The following is a 16,488-nucleotide window of genomic DNA, read 5'->3' as shown; positions in this document are numbered from 1 at the left end:
CATACCGGGCTACAGGGTCTATAGAGACCCAAATACCCAGATATTTAAATCCCGTTTGTGTCACCTGTATGGGGCAGTTACGTGGGAGGAGGGGGACATCGCCAGAAAGAACATATAAGTATGATTTTGCCTAATTAATAATTAAACCAGAATTCCACCGAAGGAGGCCAGGACATCACAGAAAACCATCAACGATTTTTTGGGTGAGGTGAGATATAGCAAAATGTCATCAGCATAGAGCGAAATGCGATCTTCATAATCAGTGGACCACCGAATACCCCTTATCGAGGGCTCCCGGCGGATCCAGGCGGCAAGGGGCTCCAGGGCCAGGGCAAACAGGAGCGGTGATAGGGGGCATCCCTGACGGGTACCACGCCCAAAGCTAAACGGTACCAAAACTCAACCATTAACTACAATCTGGGCAAGCGGGTCTTCATAGAGAAGCCAGACCCAACCGATAAAGCCGGGACTGAACCCAAATTTAGCTAATGCAGCCCACAATTAAGGCCACTCAATGGTGTCAAAAGCCATTGTGGCATCAAAGGACGCCAAGATGGCCGGCTCGCGCAACGTCCCAGCCCTCGTGAGAACTCCATGCAGACGCCTGAGATTCAATGCAGTGTTATGATGGGGAATAAAACCGGACTGATCTGGATGGACCAGGTCACTAATGACAGTGATCAAGCGATTGGCCAACACCTTTGCGAGAATCTTAGGCTCGGCGTTCAAAAGAGATATAGGACGATACGACCCACAATTGTCCCTTGGTTTCCCTTCTTTATGTATGACAATAATCGTCACAAGTCACTGGTCTCGGGGGAGAGAACCACACTCACGAGACTCCAAAAACATATCTCTCAGATAGGGAGCTATCTTATCAGGTCGCAACTTGTATAGCTCTATCGGCAGCCCATTAGGACCCATGGCCTTACCAGACCGCAAGGAGCGGATCGCAAGGGCAACCTCATCGGCGGTTAGTGCACTATCCATTCGCTCTCTATCAACGTCCGAGAGACTCAGCAGTGCAATGTCACGCAGCAACAAATGAGAGTCCTCCTCCAGCCTATCCGACATGGGGGAGTATACCGTCCAAAAGTGATTAGCGAAGCACTCAACAATCTCTACCGGGGAGGAGCTTCGCGGGCAACCAAGATGGCCGCGTAAGCTCGGAGCTCCGCGGACCTTCCGATCCTCCGCAACTATCCTGCCCGTAATCCTGATCCACGTGGGTGGATACTCGTTGCTGAGGGCCCACTGAGGCGAGAACCGTTTTCAGATCCCGAATCGGTGTCTCCTACGCTGAGCTACGTCGAGTGGGACTCAGTGCCATTGTCTCTGCGGACTCCGCCGCTACGCACTGCCGATCTGCGGAGTGCCTGCCTGCCTTCACCAGCGGCGAGGTGTACTGGACAGCGGAGCTATCCGGACAGCGAAGCGGACCTGGGACAGCATTCTACGGTCTCCCCGGACGAATTTCCGACTCTTTGGGCTTGGGCTTGCCTGGCATAGCCCTTTGTCTTCTTGGACCTAACATGGCGGGCAAGAGGGACCCCGACAAGCCGTCGAACAGAGGCGTCGGCGGTAAATCGCAACAGCAGCAGAATAGGATTGAGCGCTATACTCAACCGAAGACGCCGCCTGTCACTGGGCCCTCTGCCAAGGACATCCCGCATTCGGGCTCGCCGGGCGGCTCTGAGCCCACTCTGAGTGACATTTTGGGAGCCATTACAAACTTCCGGGCGGACATGCAGCAACAGCATGAAGTCCTCACACACAAGGTGGATGGCATGGCCGTTGATCTGTCCCTCATTAGAGCCGACTTGGGCAAAACTAATGATCGGGTCAAGAATTTGGACATCAAGACGTCCAGCCTGACGGGAGACGTCTCGGACTTGCAAACTGAGGTCCGGAACCCGCAGAGGACGGCGGAGCAATTCGCGAGACGGCTGGATGACTTTGAAAGCCGGGCCAGGCGGCAGAACGTCCGCATTGTCGGTGTACCGGAGGGTTCGGAGGAGGCGGCGACGGACCTCCTCGTTGAAGACCTGATCAGGACTCATCTGGCCCCGCCTGGCCTCAGCAACTTTTTCTCGGTGGAGCGGGCCCACCGAGTGCCGGGTGGCCCGCCGAAGTCGGGCGTGGCACCCAGACCTATCGTAGCCCGGCAGCTCAATTTCCGTGACAGGGACGCTGTCCTACAGGCTTCCAGACGGCATGGACCGCTTAAATTCCAGAATGCCGATGTCCATTTCTACCCAGATTTCACCAGGACGGTTCAGCGACAGCGCCAGAGCTATGTAGGGGTGAAGCGAAGACTGCGGGACCTGGGCTTCAAGTATTCCATGATGTTCCCCGCTAAGCTCCGGATCGAGCACGAAGGTCGTGCCCTTTTCTTTGACTTCGCTGAGAACGTTAGTGACTGGCTGGACACTCTACCGACGCGCCGAGAAACACAAGAGGACCATGAAGGTGGCGCAGCTGGCGGGCCGGACCTATGAGACTTGGCTCTATAGTGGGTGATTCCTTGTCTATCTTGCTTGCCTCAGTGGATTGTCGAATGTAGCTTTGTGATGCCGTACTATCTTTCCTATCAGTACATGGAGGGTGGCGGGAGGTGTTCGCGGAGATTCCTCACTCCTCTGGGTGTCTTCTTGTAGAGTAGTTATGGGGCGACAGGCACACTGCTGGTTGGGGGGGCTTTTTAGTCACATGCAGGGGTGCAGGGTGGGGGGTGCAATTATGCAAGTTTTATTGTTTGTTCGTTCTATCTCTTTTTCTTCTTTGAGGCAATGGACTGTGTGTTTTACTGTACACTTGACGATTGAGTTGGTTGGAGTCGGGTGGGGCGGATTGTTGGGTGATGGGGGGTAGGAAGTTGAAAGTGCTTAGCTGGAATGTCAATGGACTAGGAGACCGAATCAAGAGAGGGGTGGTGATCCAATTGATAAAGAGACACATGCCTGATGTTGTACTTTTGCAAGAGACGCACTTGGTGGGGAACTCCTGTAGGGCCCTGAACCGTAAGGGTTACAAAATGGTTGCCCACTCTGGGTTCTCCTCGGGCTCCCGGGGGGCGGGCGTCCTTGTGCGTGCGTCCCTTCCTCTTGAAATAGACGTCACGCTGCTTGATGATAGAGGACGCTACGCAGCTGTGGCGGGAAGATGGGAGGGGCGTCCCTTGGCTCTGCTTTCGATTTATGTTCCCCCTGGCCTCCAATCTAGCACCTTCCAGGACCTTGGTAGCGCCATCTTGTCCCTACCTTCGGGCTTATTGATCCTAGGGGGTGATTTCAACTCAGTCTGCTCTGGCACTATCGATCGCCAGCCACCGAGAGACCTCCCGGGTTCCCAGACGTGGCTGCCGACCTTCCTTGACTCCATGGGTTTGGTGGACTGTTGGCGGTTACTGCATCCCGCGCTCCGCCAATTTTCGTTTCTCTCCGGTGCCCATGGGAGCCTATCCCGCTTGGATTATGTCCTCACCCTGGCGGCGCAGTCACATGCCATCTCCGAGGCACGTTTTCTGGCGAGGGGCGTCTCCGACCACTCACCGTTGTGGGTCTCCTTTGACTTCGGTGTCACCCTGTCCAGCCGCCCGGCTGCGGTGAATCCCTGGTATTTTCGCAACCATAACACGCGAGCACTCCTTGCCAAGGCCATCGACCTATATTTTACTGAAAATGCGGGTTCTGTTGGCTCTGCGGTCACCCTGTGGGAAGCGTTCAAGACTGTGTTGCGGGGCGAAGCCCTAGCTCTTATCGCAGAGGCTAAACGAGTTCGTGATGCTGATATTCTGCATGTGGAGGAGGAGGTCTTGGATCTCGAGTCCCGTTTGGGGCCTGGGCCCGACCCTTCTCTCCTGCACGAACTCTCCCTGAAACAGTCGGAGTATCATGATCTCGCCACGAACGCTGCCCTGGTCTTAGCGAAAGAACAGCAGGGCCGCATCTACGATGTCGGGGATAAGGCTGGTAGGCTGCTGGCCTGGTTGGACAGGCGGGAGATGGCAAGCCGGGTGGTCCCGGAAATCCTGGGCGAAGACGGAGTGGTGGTCACTGATCCGAGTGCCATTGCCGAGTCTTTCGCGGACTATTTTCGGGGTGTTTATACTTCCGGCTCGGACCGCTCCGAGGCCGACTCAACTGAATTCCTCTCGGCGATTGACCTTCCTCGTCTTTCGGAAGAAGACAGTGCCGATATGGACCGGGACATCACTGCGGACGAGATTGCTCTAGCGATCCGCGCCCTGCGTGCGGGCAAAGCAACCGGACCCAATGGCCTACCGGTTGAACTGTACAAGACCTTATCTGAGAGGTATGTTCGTCCGTGCCCGTGAAGAGGGTGTCCTTCCCTTGGACCAGCGACTGGCCACCATAGTGGTTATCCATAAAGAAGGCAAGCCGCGGGATGTTTGTAGGTCCTATCGCCCCATTTCTCTCCTTAACGCTGAGCCCAAGATCCTGGCCAAACTGCTGGCCAATCGGTTGGTCGGGGTTATAGGCGACCTGGTGCACCCGGACCAGTCCGGTTTTATTCCCCGCCGCAATACTGCCCTCAACCTGAGGCGCCTGCACGGGGTTATGGCCAGAGCGCACGCCCTTACGGAACCAGCGGTACTTGCCTCCCTTGATGCCACGATGGCCTTTGATTCCCTGGAATGGAGCTATTTATGGGCGGTACTGACAAAGCTTGGATTTGGACCGGGTTTCCTGGGCTGGGTGCAACTTCTTTATGCTAGCCCTCTGGCTGCTGTCACGGTTAACGGCCGCATGTCTGCTCCCTTTGCGCTCCATCGCGGCACCAGACAGGGCTGCCCCTTGTCTCCGCTCCTGTTTGCGCTGGCTTTGGAGCCGCTCGCGGCTATGCTACGCTCGCACCCTGACTTGCATGGGATCTCCTGGTCCCCGGGTTTCGAGGACAGGGTCTCCCTATACGCAGACGACATCCTGCTCTACCTCACCTCCCCTTGTAAGTCGCTTATTGTGGCGTGTGACGTGCTCAGGTTGTTTGGGCGCTACTCCGGCCTGATTATTAACTGGGCCAAATCCTCCCTCTACATCCTCAAGGGTGACACGCCGCGCCTCCCCAGAGGCTGAAACATACAACTGGCCGGGCAAGGCTTCAGGTACTTGGGGATTTACATCTCGAATAACCCTAAAGCGAGGTATGACCACAATCTACTCCCCCCGCTCCACCGGTTGCGAAGGGATGTGGAGAGCTGGCGTAAGCTCCCTCTCTCTCTCCTGGGCCGGGCGGCATTATTTAAAATGATGTCCCTGCCCAGGTTCCTGTATGCCTTGCAGAATACTCAGGACCTTGTCCCGGCTCGTTACTTCAGGGAGATTGAGAGCCTGCAGCGTGCCCTGCTGTGGGATGGTCGGCCTCGTGTCGCTGTCCAGAAGCTTACCATGCCATGGTACGACGGGGGCATTGCGTTACCAGATGTGCGGAGGTACTACTGGGCTTCTCAGCTTACCGCTATTAACCATGGTTTTTACGGTCCTGTGGACAGCCCGGGCTATGCAATGGATAGATGGCTTTTGCAAGGGGCAACTACTACCGCGCCCTCTATTCTAGATCCTTCGATCGGAGCCTCACGGGTCCGACAAAGGCGGCGGTCCACACGTGGCGGACGGTCAATAGGATACAGGGTTGGCAGGGCAGACTGACGAAATTCACCCCTCTATTTGATTCCGACATTTTAGGCAAGCTCTGGCACACCAAGGGTTTCGACAAATGGGACCTCATAGGTATTTCGAAGGTTGAGGACATGCTGACCAGGGGGGAAGTTAAGACTTTCCCGCAGTTGCAGGTGGAATACCAACTGAGTGGAGCAGAGTTCTTCCGTTATGCCCAACTCAAGCATGCAATAGCCGCCGCCAGACCGGAGGAGGGTGACATCCCTGAGAGTTCTCCCTTGGAGGACAGAGTACTGGACGGGCATATGCCGGATAGCGCCATCTCTCTGTCCTACAAGAAGTTGATTAATGTTCAGGTCGACCTCCTCCAGCGCTTGCGGGAGCAGTGGGTGGCCGATGGTCTGGAACTGGACGACGAGGACTGGCAGAGTGCAGTGTCCTCCCCTAAGGAGGTCGCCATCTCCTCGCGTCTGCGGCTGGTCCAGTTCAAAATCCTCCACCGGGTGTACGTCACCGGCCCCCGGCTTGTGCGTATGGGCTTCTCGCCAGATGGCCTTTGTCGTCGTGGCTGCGGAGCCCTTGCTACCTATATGCATATATTATGGGAATGCCCCGCTATTGCCCCTTATTGGGAGAGGGTACATCGAGTGATGAGGGAGGTGACTGGGGTGGAGTTGGCTGCAGAGGCGCGTAGGTGCCTCCTCAATGTCTGGGAGCCGAATGATTACAGCACGGCGCAGACCCGATGGGCTACACTGGGCAACATGGTCGCTAAGCGGGACATCGCGCAGAAATGGGGATCCAACGTGGCCCCCCTGGTGGTACAATGGAAGGCCAACATGGATTGGTGTATGTTGCGTGAAAAGACTGTATATACTGCCAGGGGGCGGCCTCAGACATGGAATAAGGTATGGGGGGCTTGGAACGCTTACAGAGGTGATCTGTGTCTGCCACCTGAGCCGATGCCTCGCGATGAACGCCTGTCACCGTAGAAGTTGACATCAGCTATGCTACTCATGTTCTGATTCTCCTGTTCTTCCTTCCCCCCCCCCTTTTTTCCTACATCCTACTTAAGCTCCTTTCTAAATCTTCTCTAGCCTCTTGCGCCTCCTACTGACTCATAGCCACTTCTCCCTTCCATTGCCTTTTTTGCGCCCTCGGGCGCCTCTGTTTACGTTTCTGTTTGTATATAAAATAAAAAATAACCTGCACTGTCCTGATATGAATCGCTTTGCACTATAACCATTCTGAGTCCTTGCTGCCTTGCCTCCGGGATGTTAGGCTGAATAGCTGTGTGCATCATTACAATAAAGGTTTTCAAAAATTTAAAAAAAAAAAAAAAAAACAATCTCTACCGGGTCTGCGACCCGTATACCACTCACCCTCTCAATCTCAGGCACGACCCGACTAGCCATGTCATTCTTGTCCAACCATGCTATCAATTTACCTGCTTTATCTCCCATGTCGTATAGACGACCCTGTTGCTCTCGACTCAGGGCCTTAGCAGCATCTGTAACTAGAGCCCTATATTCCAACTGTTTAAATCTTAACAGATGTGTCTTCGCACGGGTTACCTCCTGCTCCAGGTCCAACTCAAGGTCTGCTATTTCAGTTTCGACATTCACCACCGCCTCATTGTTCAGTTTTTTAAAGCCAGCAATCAAAGACAGGGCTTGACGCCTGAGAAATGTTTTAAATGCCTCCCAAAGCGACACTGCTGACGACACAGAGCCCTCATTTTCTGAAAAATATAGATAAAGTGACTTTATCAAATTGTTACGAGTTTTAGGATTACGGAGATACCAAGGGTTGATCGGGGCCACCAGCCCCTCGGTCCCCGAAGATATTTCAATTCGAAGCCACAGAGGAGAGTGATCAGAAATTCCTCGGGCCATATGTTTAACCTCAGCAACAGAAGTCGCCTGTGCAGCAGGCACCAGGACGTAGTCAATCCTCGAAAGGCTACCATGGGCACCGGAGTGGAACGTGTATTGCCGCTGAGTGGGATGCAACAATCTCCAACAGTACAAGGCCTAAGGTATCCATGAGACCACAAAGCCAGTTCTGCGCCCCCTTAAGGTCTCTAGGTGAATGTCTATCAAAAGTACCAGACACAACCGCATTAAAATCCCCACCCAATATCAATGACCCCTCGGGGAGAGCCAGGAGAACCCGCTCCAGATCTGCGAAGGTAGTGGACTGCAAACCGGGAGGAACACATACAGATACCAGGGACAAGGTCCTACCCTCCCAACGACCAGTAAGGACGACATAGCACCCTCTATCATTGAGAACTGTTGCATCCACCTCTAACGGGAGTGAACTCTTAATAAGAATACCCACCCCTCGGGAACCCGAGGAAAACCCTGCATGAGCGGCCAAACCATACCCCTTTCTATTCATAGCGTAGCATGTATTTCCTATCAAGTGAGTTTCCTGTAGTAGGACCACATCTGGGGAGTGACGTTTTAACTGTTGCAGCACCACCCCACGCTTTATCCTATCCCCAAACCCATTCACATTCCAACTAAGAAGTCTCAACCCCCTACCCCCATCCCACACATGAAAGAAAGTCCAACCTCAAGAGGAACCCATTGTTCCGCTCAGAAAGTCTTGCGATACATTGCCTTGCAGAAAACGAAACTGAAAGAACAACACAACCCCCCACCTCCCCACCAAACAACCGTTTACAACACCCCCCACCCTGCACCCCTGCATAAGAGTAGAAAGCCACCCCAACTTGCAGTGTGCCTGTCGCCCCACATCTAAACTAATCTACAGAAAGTAAAGCAGAGGAGGAAAACGACCCCACAATAGCCCTGCAACCCCCCCGAAGCGCCTCACAAAGTCACATTACATGAATTAGTGCACTACAGTTCGAAGCTTCCAGAATACCCCAGGAACCAGGCTTATTCCTGGTCCATCGATTCGCTCCCCGCGCCACCACTCTGCCCGTCCCAAGGATAGTGAGCCGGAAGAGTATCAAGCCAGTCGGACACGACGTCTGGTCTGTCGAAAAAATAAGTCCGCTCTGCATGTTCGATACGCAACTTAGCCGGAAAAAGCATGGCATATTTGAGGCCCATCTCTCGGAGTCTCCTTTTCACCCCAAGAAAACCAAGTCTCTGTTTCTGCACGGTTTGGGTAAAGTCCGGATAAAAACTGATGGTAGTATTTTCAAACTTTATGGGACCGCCTGCACGCAAAGCCTGTAGGATATTGAAAATGCGTGCTATTATAGGCCGAGGCGGGGCACCCGTCTTGGGTTGTCCACCCGGAATTCTGTGAGCTTGTTCCACAGTAAAAATATTGCTCAGCCCCTTGGGTGCAAGGTGATTCATGATCAGGTTCTCCACAAAAAAATCAGTTGCTGAATCCTCCGCCTTCTCCGGAACTCCTATAATACGGCCGTTATTCCACCTAGACCTCCCTTCAAAATCCTCCAGCTGTCGTGCAAGGAGGTCATTGGAAGCCCTTAGGTTGCGAACCTCCGTCTGCATCTCAACGGCATTGTCCGTCAGGCTAGAAGTCTTAATATCCAGCGATTTAACCTTTTCGTTGGTTTTCGCTAGGTCCATGCGGATCAGATTCACATCAATCACCACAGTGTCAAGTTTATGGGCAAGAGTCTCCATTTGTCCCCCGAGGGACGATCTGATCCCATCAATGGCGGCCATGACGTCTTGCAGGGGTAGGCCCCGTCGCTGAGGTCAGTGGATCTTTCGTTCCCTCCAGCGACCTACCCGGTCCACTAGGTGACACCTTAGCCTGGGCATAGCGGTCCATAATGTTAGTTTGGGTATAGCTGCCCCGTCGAGTAGCTTTTGATTTCTGCTTGTCCCCCTCTGGCTTCCCCGCCATCGTGAAGACAGTGAAAATGATTCCGAACTGGGGCGGGGGGAGAAAAACACAATCAAGGGGCTGAGTGGAAGGCCATGCCCGGCAAAGGTAGACTGTGGTAGAAAGATGGAGATCTCTGAGGTCCCTCGGGCAGCAGTGCTGAAACCGCAGTATTTGATCTTCCCAGCAAACGAAAAACGAAAGTGAAAGTGAGCCGGACCAGTCGTCTCCGCCACCTCAGGCCGATGTTGTTCAACTACAACTCGGGCACCATGCCAACTCCACAGCTGGGCATCACGGAGGCGCAGGCCGCGATCTTCAAATCATCATAACTCCGGCTCCCGGGGTCCGATTCGGATTCTGGTTGCAGTATTCGCCTCACCAGCGGTTCGTCTTCATGGGGACATATATGAAAGTTAGGATAAGCTACAGGATATATACAGGAGGTTGCGAGGGTCTCGGGAGCCCTGTGCTCACGCGGCCATCTTGGTTGCGCGCGAAGCTCCTCCCCCGAGGAATGGCTGTGATTTATTTAAGTGAGTTAGTATTGTGAGACTAATGACTGCTTTCATGAACCAGGAGTCTGTGTGACTGTCCTTGGATTGCCTCACTTAGTTTAGAGCTCGTTTAATGCTTCACTGACAGGCAGCTGACAGAACTATCAGAACAATGTGGATCCTTGGTGACTGACACACTGTTGAGTTTTACCCCCAATCCACCTGGACAGAGTAAAGTTCTTAAGTCAGAACCTACTTGCTGCCTGTATGTGTATGACCCTTGCATGTGAAGGTGCTGGTTCAACTGTAGTGCTAGGCACTCACTACACACTGTAAACACGATATAAGCTTGGACATACCCCCTCAACCTTTTGTAGACAAACTCTGAAGTACACTTTTAACTTTCATATCTATCCACTGTGTTGAAACACATTGCTGTTTTGTAATTAAAGTACTTACATATTGCAGTGAGCAGCTGTTAAGACCCATTTATCCTTGATCAAAGTTCCTCCACAAATGAGGAACCCTTTGTCCCTTATCAGAGCCATGTAGGGTCTGGAATGTGGAACCACTTCTTTCCCACCAATGATTTCCATGCATTGATCTGCGAAAACACAACCCAGTAAAACATGGTTAAACCTCAGCAGCAATCTTCACAAACATGCTCTACCAAGCCCTGTATTTTACAAGCTGCTGCAATAAAGTTGTAAACTCGTGGAAAAAGGCATGCATGCAGAGCCTGGGGTGGACTGTGGGAACAAGGCTTAGACTGAGGCCATCGAGAACCTCCCAAATGTAGCCCTCAGTCCTAAAATTCAGTTTGGAGGCTTTCTGATATTTGTACTTCCTCTCTGTTCCCTCCATCTAGATATTGTTTATAGTGCTCACTTGAACATATACGTAAGGAGACTCCCCCGATAGTCTTATCCCCTTTTGTTTTCATGCTGTTAGTTAGTTGCCAACAACCAGCATAACCTGAAAACCATTGCGGAGTAAGATCACTTGATTAGCATCTACCATTGTATGTGGCCAATAAACAGGCCGTGGTCTATATTTTACGGGTCTGACTCTGGGGTTCGGAATTTGAGGGACAACGAAGAAGCCTGAGCGGGCCATGAAGAGGCATGGGCGAGAGCATAGCTTCAGGAGTAACTACTGCTTCAGAAATCAAGAAATTTGGTCCAACTTTGGCATGTCTAAAAATTCAAATGATGTGTCTTTGGTGAAGTTAATTCTGATGAACACATATTTTGTAGGGCCATATTTATGTTGCTAAACATTTTTAGATGGTAACAGCACCCTGGGTGGACTCTAGGAAATAAATGTCTTCTTGAAATATCAGTGCCCACTGGGTACTCTGAGAAAGTGTTCCAAGCAAGTCCATGGGTACAGAACATGCCTGTGCCCACTTGGCAAGTACTGGGAAGAGGATGACAGGCACAAGACAAGGGTGCAGCTAATGCCCTTTGCCTAGTGGCAGTGCCAAAGGGGCACAGTAATGTTCAACATTTATTGTTTAAGCAAGAACAATTCCCAACAGGTTTTATTCGAAGACAGTTTTAGTAGTGTATGCAATATGCATTACTGGAAGGGAAAGAACCAAGGAGTCAATAAATGTTCAACAGAAGTGGTATTGTTTACCAAGAAGCAACAGGAAAGTCTCACATGACAATACAGTTAAAACAGCACTGTACAGAGTGGATCATGTGACAACCCAGTGACACTTGGTGCTAGGTGCTATGTACAATTGGTGATAGTGAATGTGCAAGTGCTAAAAAACAGCAGCGTGGACGGCGCAAGAAACAAATTATTTACATCAAGTAATGGCTTCTTAAAACAAGTTGTAATTACTTAAAATACAATTATTTGAGTAGAAGCACAAAACGTGGTATGCGTCGTGTCATTCAAGCTGTACAGTCGACGGCGTTTCGATCCCCTTTAACTCGGGATCGTCATCAGGACAGGGTTGTCGATGGGAACAGTGAATAATACCCTGGATATTGAGTATGGGTATATGAAGTCCAGGTGGTCGCTCAAAGTCAAGGACTGATCGAAGAGTTATTGGATCAGCGGCGGGACTTGCTATGCCTGACTTAAGCAGGGCGGCAGACAGCAAACAGGGCTCATCTGGGGCAGCATTCAGACACTGGTAGCTGCAGCATTCATTGCCTGGAAGCCGAACCCCCAGATGAGCCCTGTTTGCCGTCTGCCGCCCTGCTTAAGTCAGGCATAGCAAGTCCCGCCGCTGATCCAATAACTCTTCGATCAGTCATTGACTTTGAGCGACCACCTGGACTTCATATACCCATACTCAATATCCAGGGTATTATTCACTGTTCCCATCGACAACCCTGTCCTGATGACGATCCCGAGTTAAAGGGGATCGAAACGCCGTCGACTGTACAGCTTGAATGACACGACGCATACCACGTTTTGTGCTTCTACTCAAATAATTGTATTTTAAGTAATTACAACTTGTTTTAAGAAGCCATTACTTGATGTAAATAATTTGTTTCTTGCGCCGTCCACGCTGCTGTTTTTTAGCACTTGCACATTCACTATCACCAATTGTACATAGCACCTAGCACCAAGTGTCACTGGGTTGTCACATGATCCACTCTGTACAGTGCTGTTTTAACTGTATTGTCATGTGAGACTTTCCTGTTGCTTCTTGGTAAACAATACCACTTCTGTTGAAAATGTATTGACTCCTTGGTTCTTTCCCTTCCAGTAATGCATATTGCATACACTACTAAAACTGTCTTCGAATAAAACCTGTTGGGAATTGTTCTTGCTTACACGATATCTCCCATCCCAACGAGGTCTATGGGTTTTCTCCTGTTGTTCTTACACAACATTTATTGTTGGCAGGGGTATCACGTACAGGACCTTTCTGGGGTGCATGATTAGTGACTTGTAGTGTGCCTTGGTAAAATACACAACCATGGCTGCCTGACATCAAAGTCAGGTTTGGATCATAGCCTGGAATATTCTGTCAGCAGTGGTTTCAAAACCAAACTTCATAAGAATGATGCAACACTCATGAATAAATGATTCACCATAACTTTCAGAAATTATTATTATTCCTAGGAATAATGGATGCCAAATATTAAGAATCCTAGCAAGTAGTGCTACACTACAACATGCACAGTATTATGCTTCACTACTTTCAAGTCCATTTTACCTATTTCAAAAAACAGTAATAATAGAGACCTAATAACTGTCAGGATATGGGGTGTTGGCGACATTCACAAACCACTCAGGCTCATGGTTTGCCACCAGAACATCCTCACCCCTCAATAGTATTTTGGGACTGAAATATACATCTCCCTGTTACACACGTCCCTTACAGATACTTATTATTACAGTGCAGTAGCCTAGGTTAAGTTACACTTTCCATAAGGTTTTCAAAATCCATTGGGGTTCTAACATTTGGAATCTCTCACCAATTTCGAATAACCTCATAGGACGTTTTTTTCCTTACACGTGCAGTTTGCTGCACATTGCTCAGGTACTGCATAGACACAAATCTCTAAAAGTTGTTTGCAACAAGTTTAATAAAATTGTTTTCAGGTTTAGTTAGACTTTACATAAAGAAGTTGATACGAAGGCCACTTAATTAGTTCTCTGCAACACATTGAACTTGCTCTAATGATTAACGCACAAACAATTGTAAATGATGTCTAAACAATGTACACCCTGTTCATCAAAGTACTGTACTATCTGCAAATAACAATTGCAGCAAAAAAAGTAATTGATATCAATGAATGTAGATCGACTGAACTAAATGTACAGTTGCAGCACTAAGAGCACAATATTACATTTACAGGCTTAAACCGGTCATGTACATATTGTACAGACCATTAAATCAATTATGTACAAGACAAGACAATAATTTATGAACACTCCCTTTACTAAAGAAAACGTGTAAAGAGGCATATTCAGACTGCACCTCTCTGGACTGTTCACAGTGCACTACATAACTCACTGTCAATCATGTTATACAACGTTTCCAATTAGTGTTGAGGATACATTGGGTGCAAATCGTTAACGATATATCTCATAGGTATTAAAATAGAAGGAAATATTATTTTGAGGAAAGCAAACAGGTTCCTATATAAAAAATTATTAACGAATTCAGAATGCTCACCAGTACACACCGAAACATGTTTTCAAGGTATTTATATAGTTCTGAAAAATAAATAAGCAAGTCTTCCCCAGTAGACAGAGTAAACGTCTTAATATTTACTCCGTGCAGAGTGATAGCTTGCTTATGTCCATCAGTACGTATGTGCGCACACGTGGGAGTGAGATTGGGTGTGGGTGAGCATTGTTGTGTGTGTGCGTTTATGTGTACTCGTCTGCAAGTACGCATGCGTATGTGCACATTGTGAGTGTGCATGGGTAGTAGGTACGTGCGTGTGACAGACTGCGTTTGTGCGTGCCTGTGTGTATTCGAGAAATACTCACCTCCAGGAATGATCAGAAATACAAGGGCTGCAGAAGCAGCAGCGAGGCTGACTGAAAGACGCATCCTTCCGGACCTCTCTTCTGCCCTCGCGGCGGCAGGTGCCCTCAGTTATAAAGCCCACGGAAGCAAATTCATAAAATAAAGGGGAAAAGATTTTTTTTTCCTTTTAATGCCTCCTTTCCAGCTTCATCAATATTTGTCATCAAACACCGTCTACTAATGTTTAGCGACTGGGGTACATTAAGGTGATTAAGCGTTAGAGACACAGTACCCAATATATTATAAAAAATGTTTTTTAAACAAACCAAAGGTGCACCACCCAGAAATTTTATCAGCACAAGCAGGTCAATTGTCCATAACCAAAAAATAGAGAAGTCTTCGGTCTTTCTTTTCTTTTTTCTTTATTTTTATTCCAGGAAGAACACAGCGTTCAACACAACGGACAGCCTGCGCGTTTCGTCTATTTACAGGACTTCTTCAGGGCATAGAAGAAGGATAGGGTCAAGCTCTTCCAGGCGTTTTGGGAAAAGCGGGGGATTTCTTACTGGATGTCGTTACCCGTCAAAGGCTGTATTTTATTCAGAGTAGTAACCTTGTACGTATCTTGATAAGTAAAATTAACCAGCAAGGCCACGTCCAAGTTTGAAGGCGTCGTTCCCTGACACAGAAAGGTATTGTATTAAGAGATGTTACCCTGAATATATATCTCAACAGCTGTTAAAAATGACCAGCAGGGCCCCGTCCAAGTTTAAAGGCGTCTTAATCAGCCAAGCTCAAACAGGGTTCAATTAAGGGACAGCGGCGTGAAATATCTTACAAAGACGGTTCATTTCACATCCCGTCACGTTCATAAAATGATCCCTTGAAACAGGATGTGTCCTAGTATAATGGGAACCATTTTACACCTTTCAAAAACGATTCAGAATTCGTCCCGTAGCGCTCCTAAGGAGATTCCTTCTATACGGTGTGAGCCTAATGTTGTCAGTATCTTGTTGCACCTAAAACTATTACATACAGAGCGGGCGCCCCTTAAAGATCAGCTTGTCGGATATTATTCCAAATAGCATCTCAGAACCAGCCAGAATACGGGCATGGTGATGCAGACGGTCGCTGCGGAACAAAACAGCCGTTTTTGTTGATTAAGACGCCTTTAAACTTGGACGTGGGTCTGCTGGTCATTTTTAACACTTATTGCAATATATATTCAGTCACTTTTCTGATGCCGCTGCGTCAAAACCTTGCGCCTGCTTGAAGCAGGCATATGGCGTGACGCACAATGTTGAGGATAGGCCAGGTTGGAACAGTGCTGGAGTTGCATCGTGCCCGCGACACAACTCCAGCACTACGCCAACCTTACGCCGGCAGATGCGACACGCATCTGTTTATCCTTGTGCCATGATGCGCCGCATTGTAAATGCAGTGCACCTGTGGTGACACAAGGGTAAACTTGCATCACACATCTTTCCTGGTGCCTCCCTGCTGATTTGCAGTATTCCGCCAGGAAACGTAAATCTGCCTCAGTGTGTTTCCCGACCAATTCTCAGTATACAGTGTTGGTTGGTGGTAAAAAAATAAACTTACAACATTTGAAGCATAACATCAGCTTATTCATTAGGGTGCATTGATATGTATCATGCCAAACACTTCTAAAGCACTAAACTCTTGATTGCCACCACCCAGTGTATAAACGGTATAATTGTGTCGTAAGTAAAGTACAGTATTATATTAATGATTGTTGGAAGTAGGGGTCCTTATCACTTACCGCCGCCACCAAATTTTGGAGGCAGGAGTCCCTGACCCCTCTCTTCAATGTTACGCTAAGTAAGGACACCGTCTGAGATAGCCCTGCTCACCCCCTTAGTAGCTTGGCACGAGCAGCCAGGCTTATCTTCAAGGCACAAGTCTTCAATATGTGCAACCAAGCTCACAGTAACCCCATGATGTCACCACAAATAGACTCCACACAAGTTTTGATAAAATGAGTATAATCTTTATATAAGCAATTTTACGATACGGCCACACGGTACAAAATCAACATAAA

General features: G+C 49.3%; 1 protein-coding gene across 1 annotated transcript in view; it reads right to left on the bottom strand.

The window, feature by feature from the left end:
- The window catches only part of LOC147726529 (granzyme A-like), a 102,272-nt gene extending 87,757 nt beyond the window's left edge, over positions 1–14,515 (bottom strand). Inside the window, exons 1-2 of the mRNA XM_086962947.1 lie at positions 14,447–14,515; positions 10,436–10,580 (exon numbers count right to left, since the gene is read on the bottom strand). Coding sequence (XP_086819073.1) covers positions 10,436–10,580; positions 14,447–14,510 — 209 coding nt within the window. The 5' untranslated portion in view covers positions 14,511–14,515. The remainder of the gene's footprint in view (positions 1–10,435; positions 10,581–14,446) is intronic.
- Positions 14,516–16,488: the final 1,973 nt, after the last annotated feature.

Source organism: Lissotriton vulgaris, chromosome 3_1 (genome assembly GCF_964263255.1).
Source record: "Lissotriton vulgaris chromosome 3_1, aLisVul1.2, whole genome shotgun sequence".
Lineage (NCBI taxonomy): Eukaryota > Metazoa > Chordata > Amphibia > Caudata > Salamandridae > Lissotriton > Lissotriton vulgaris.
The sequence above is the reverse complement of the archived record's forward strand: the minus strand, read 5'-3'. Positions and strand labels throughout refer to the sequence as shown.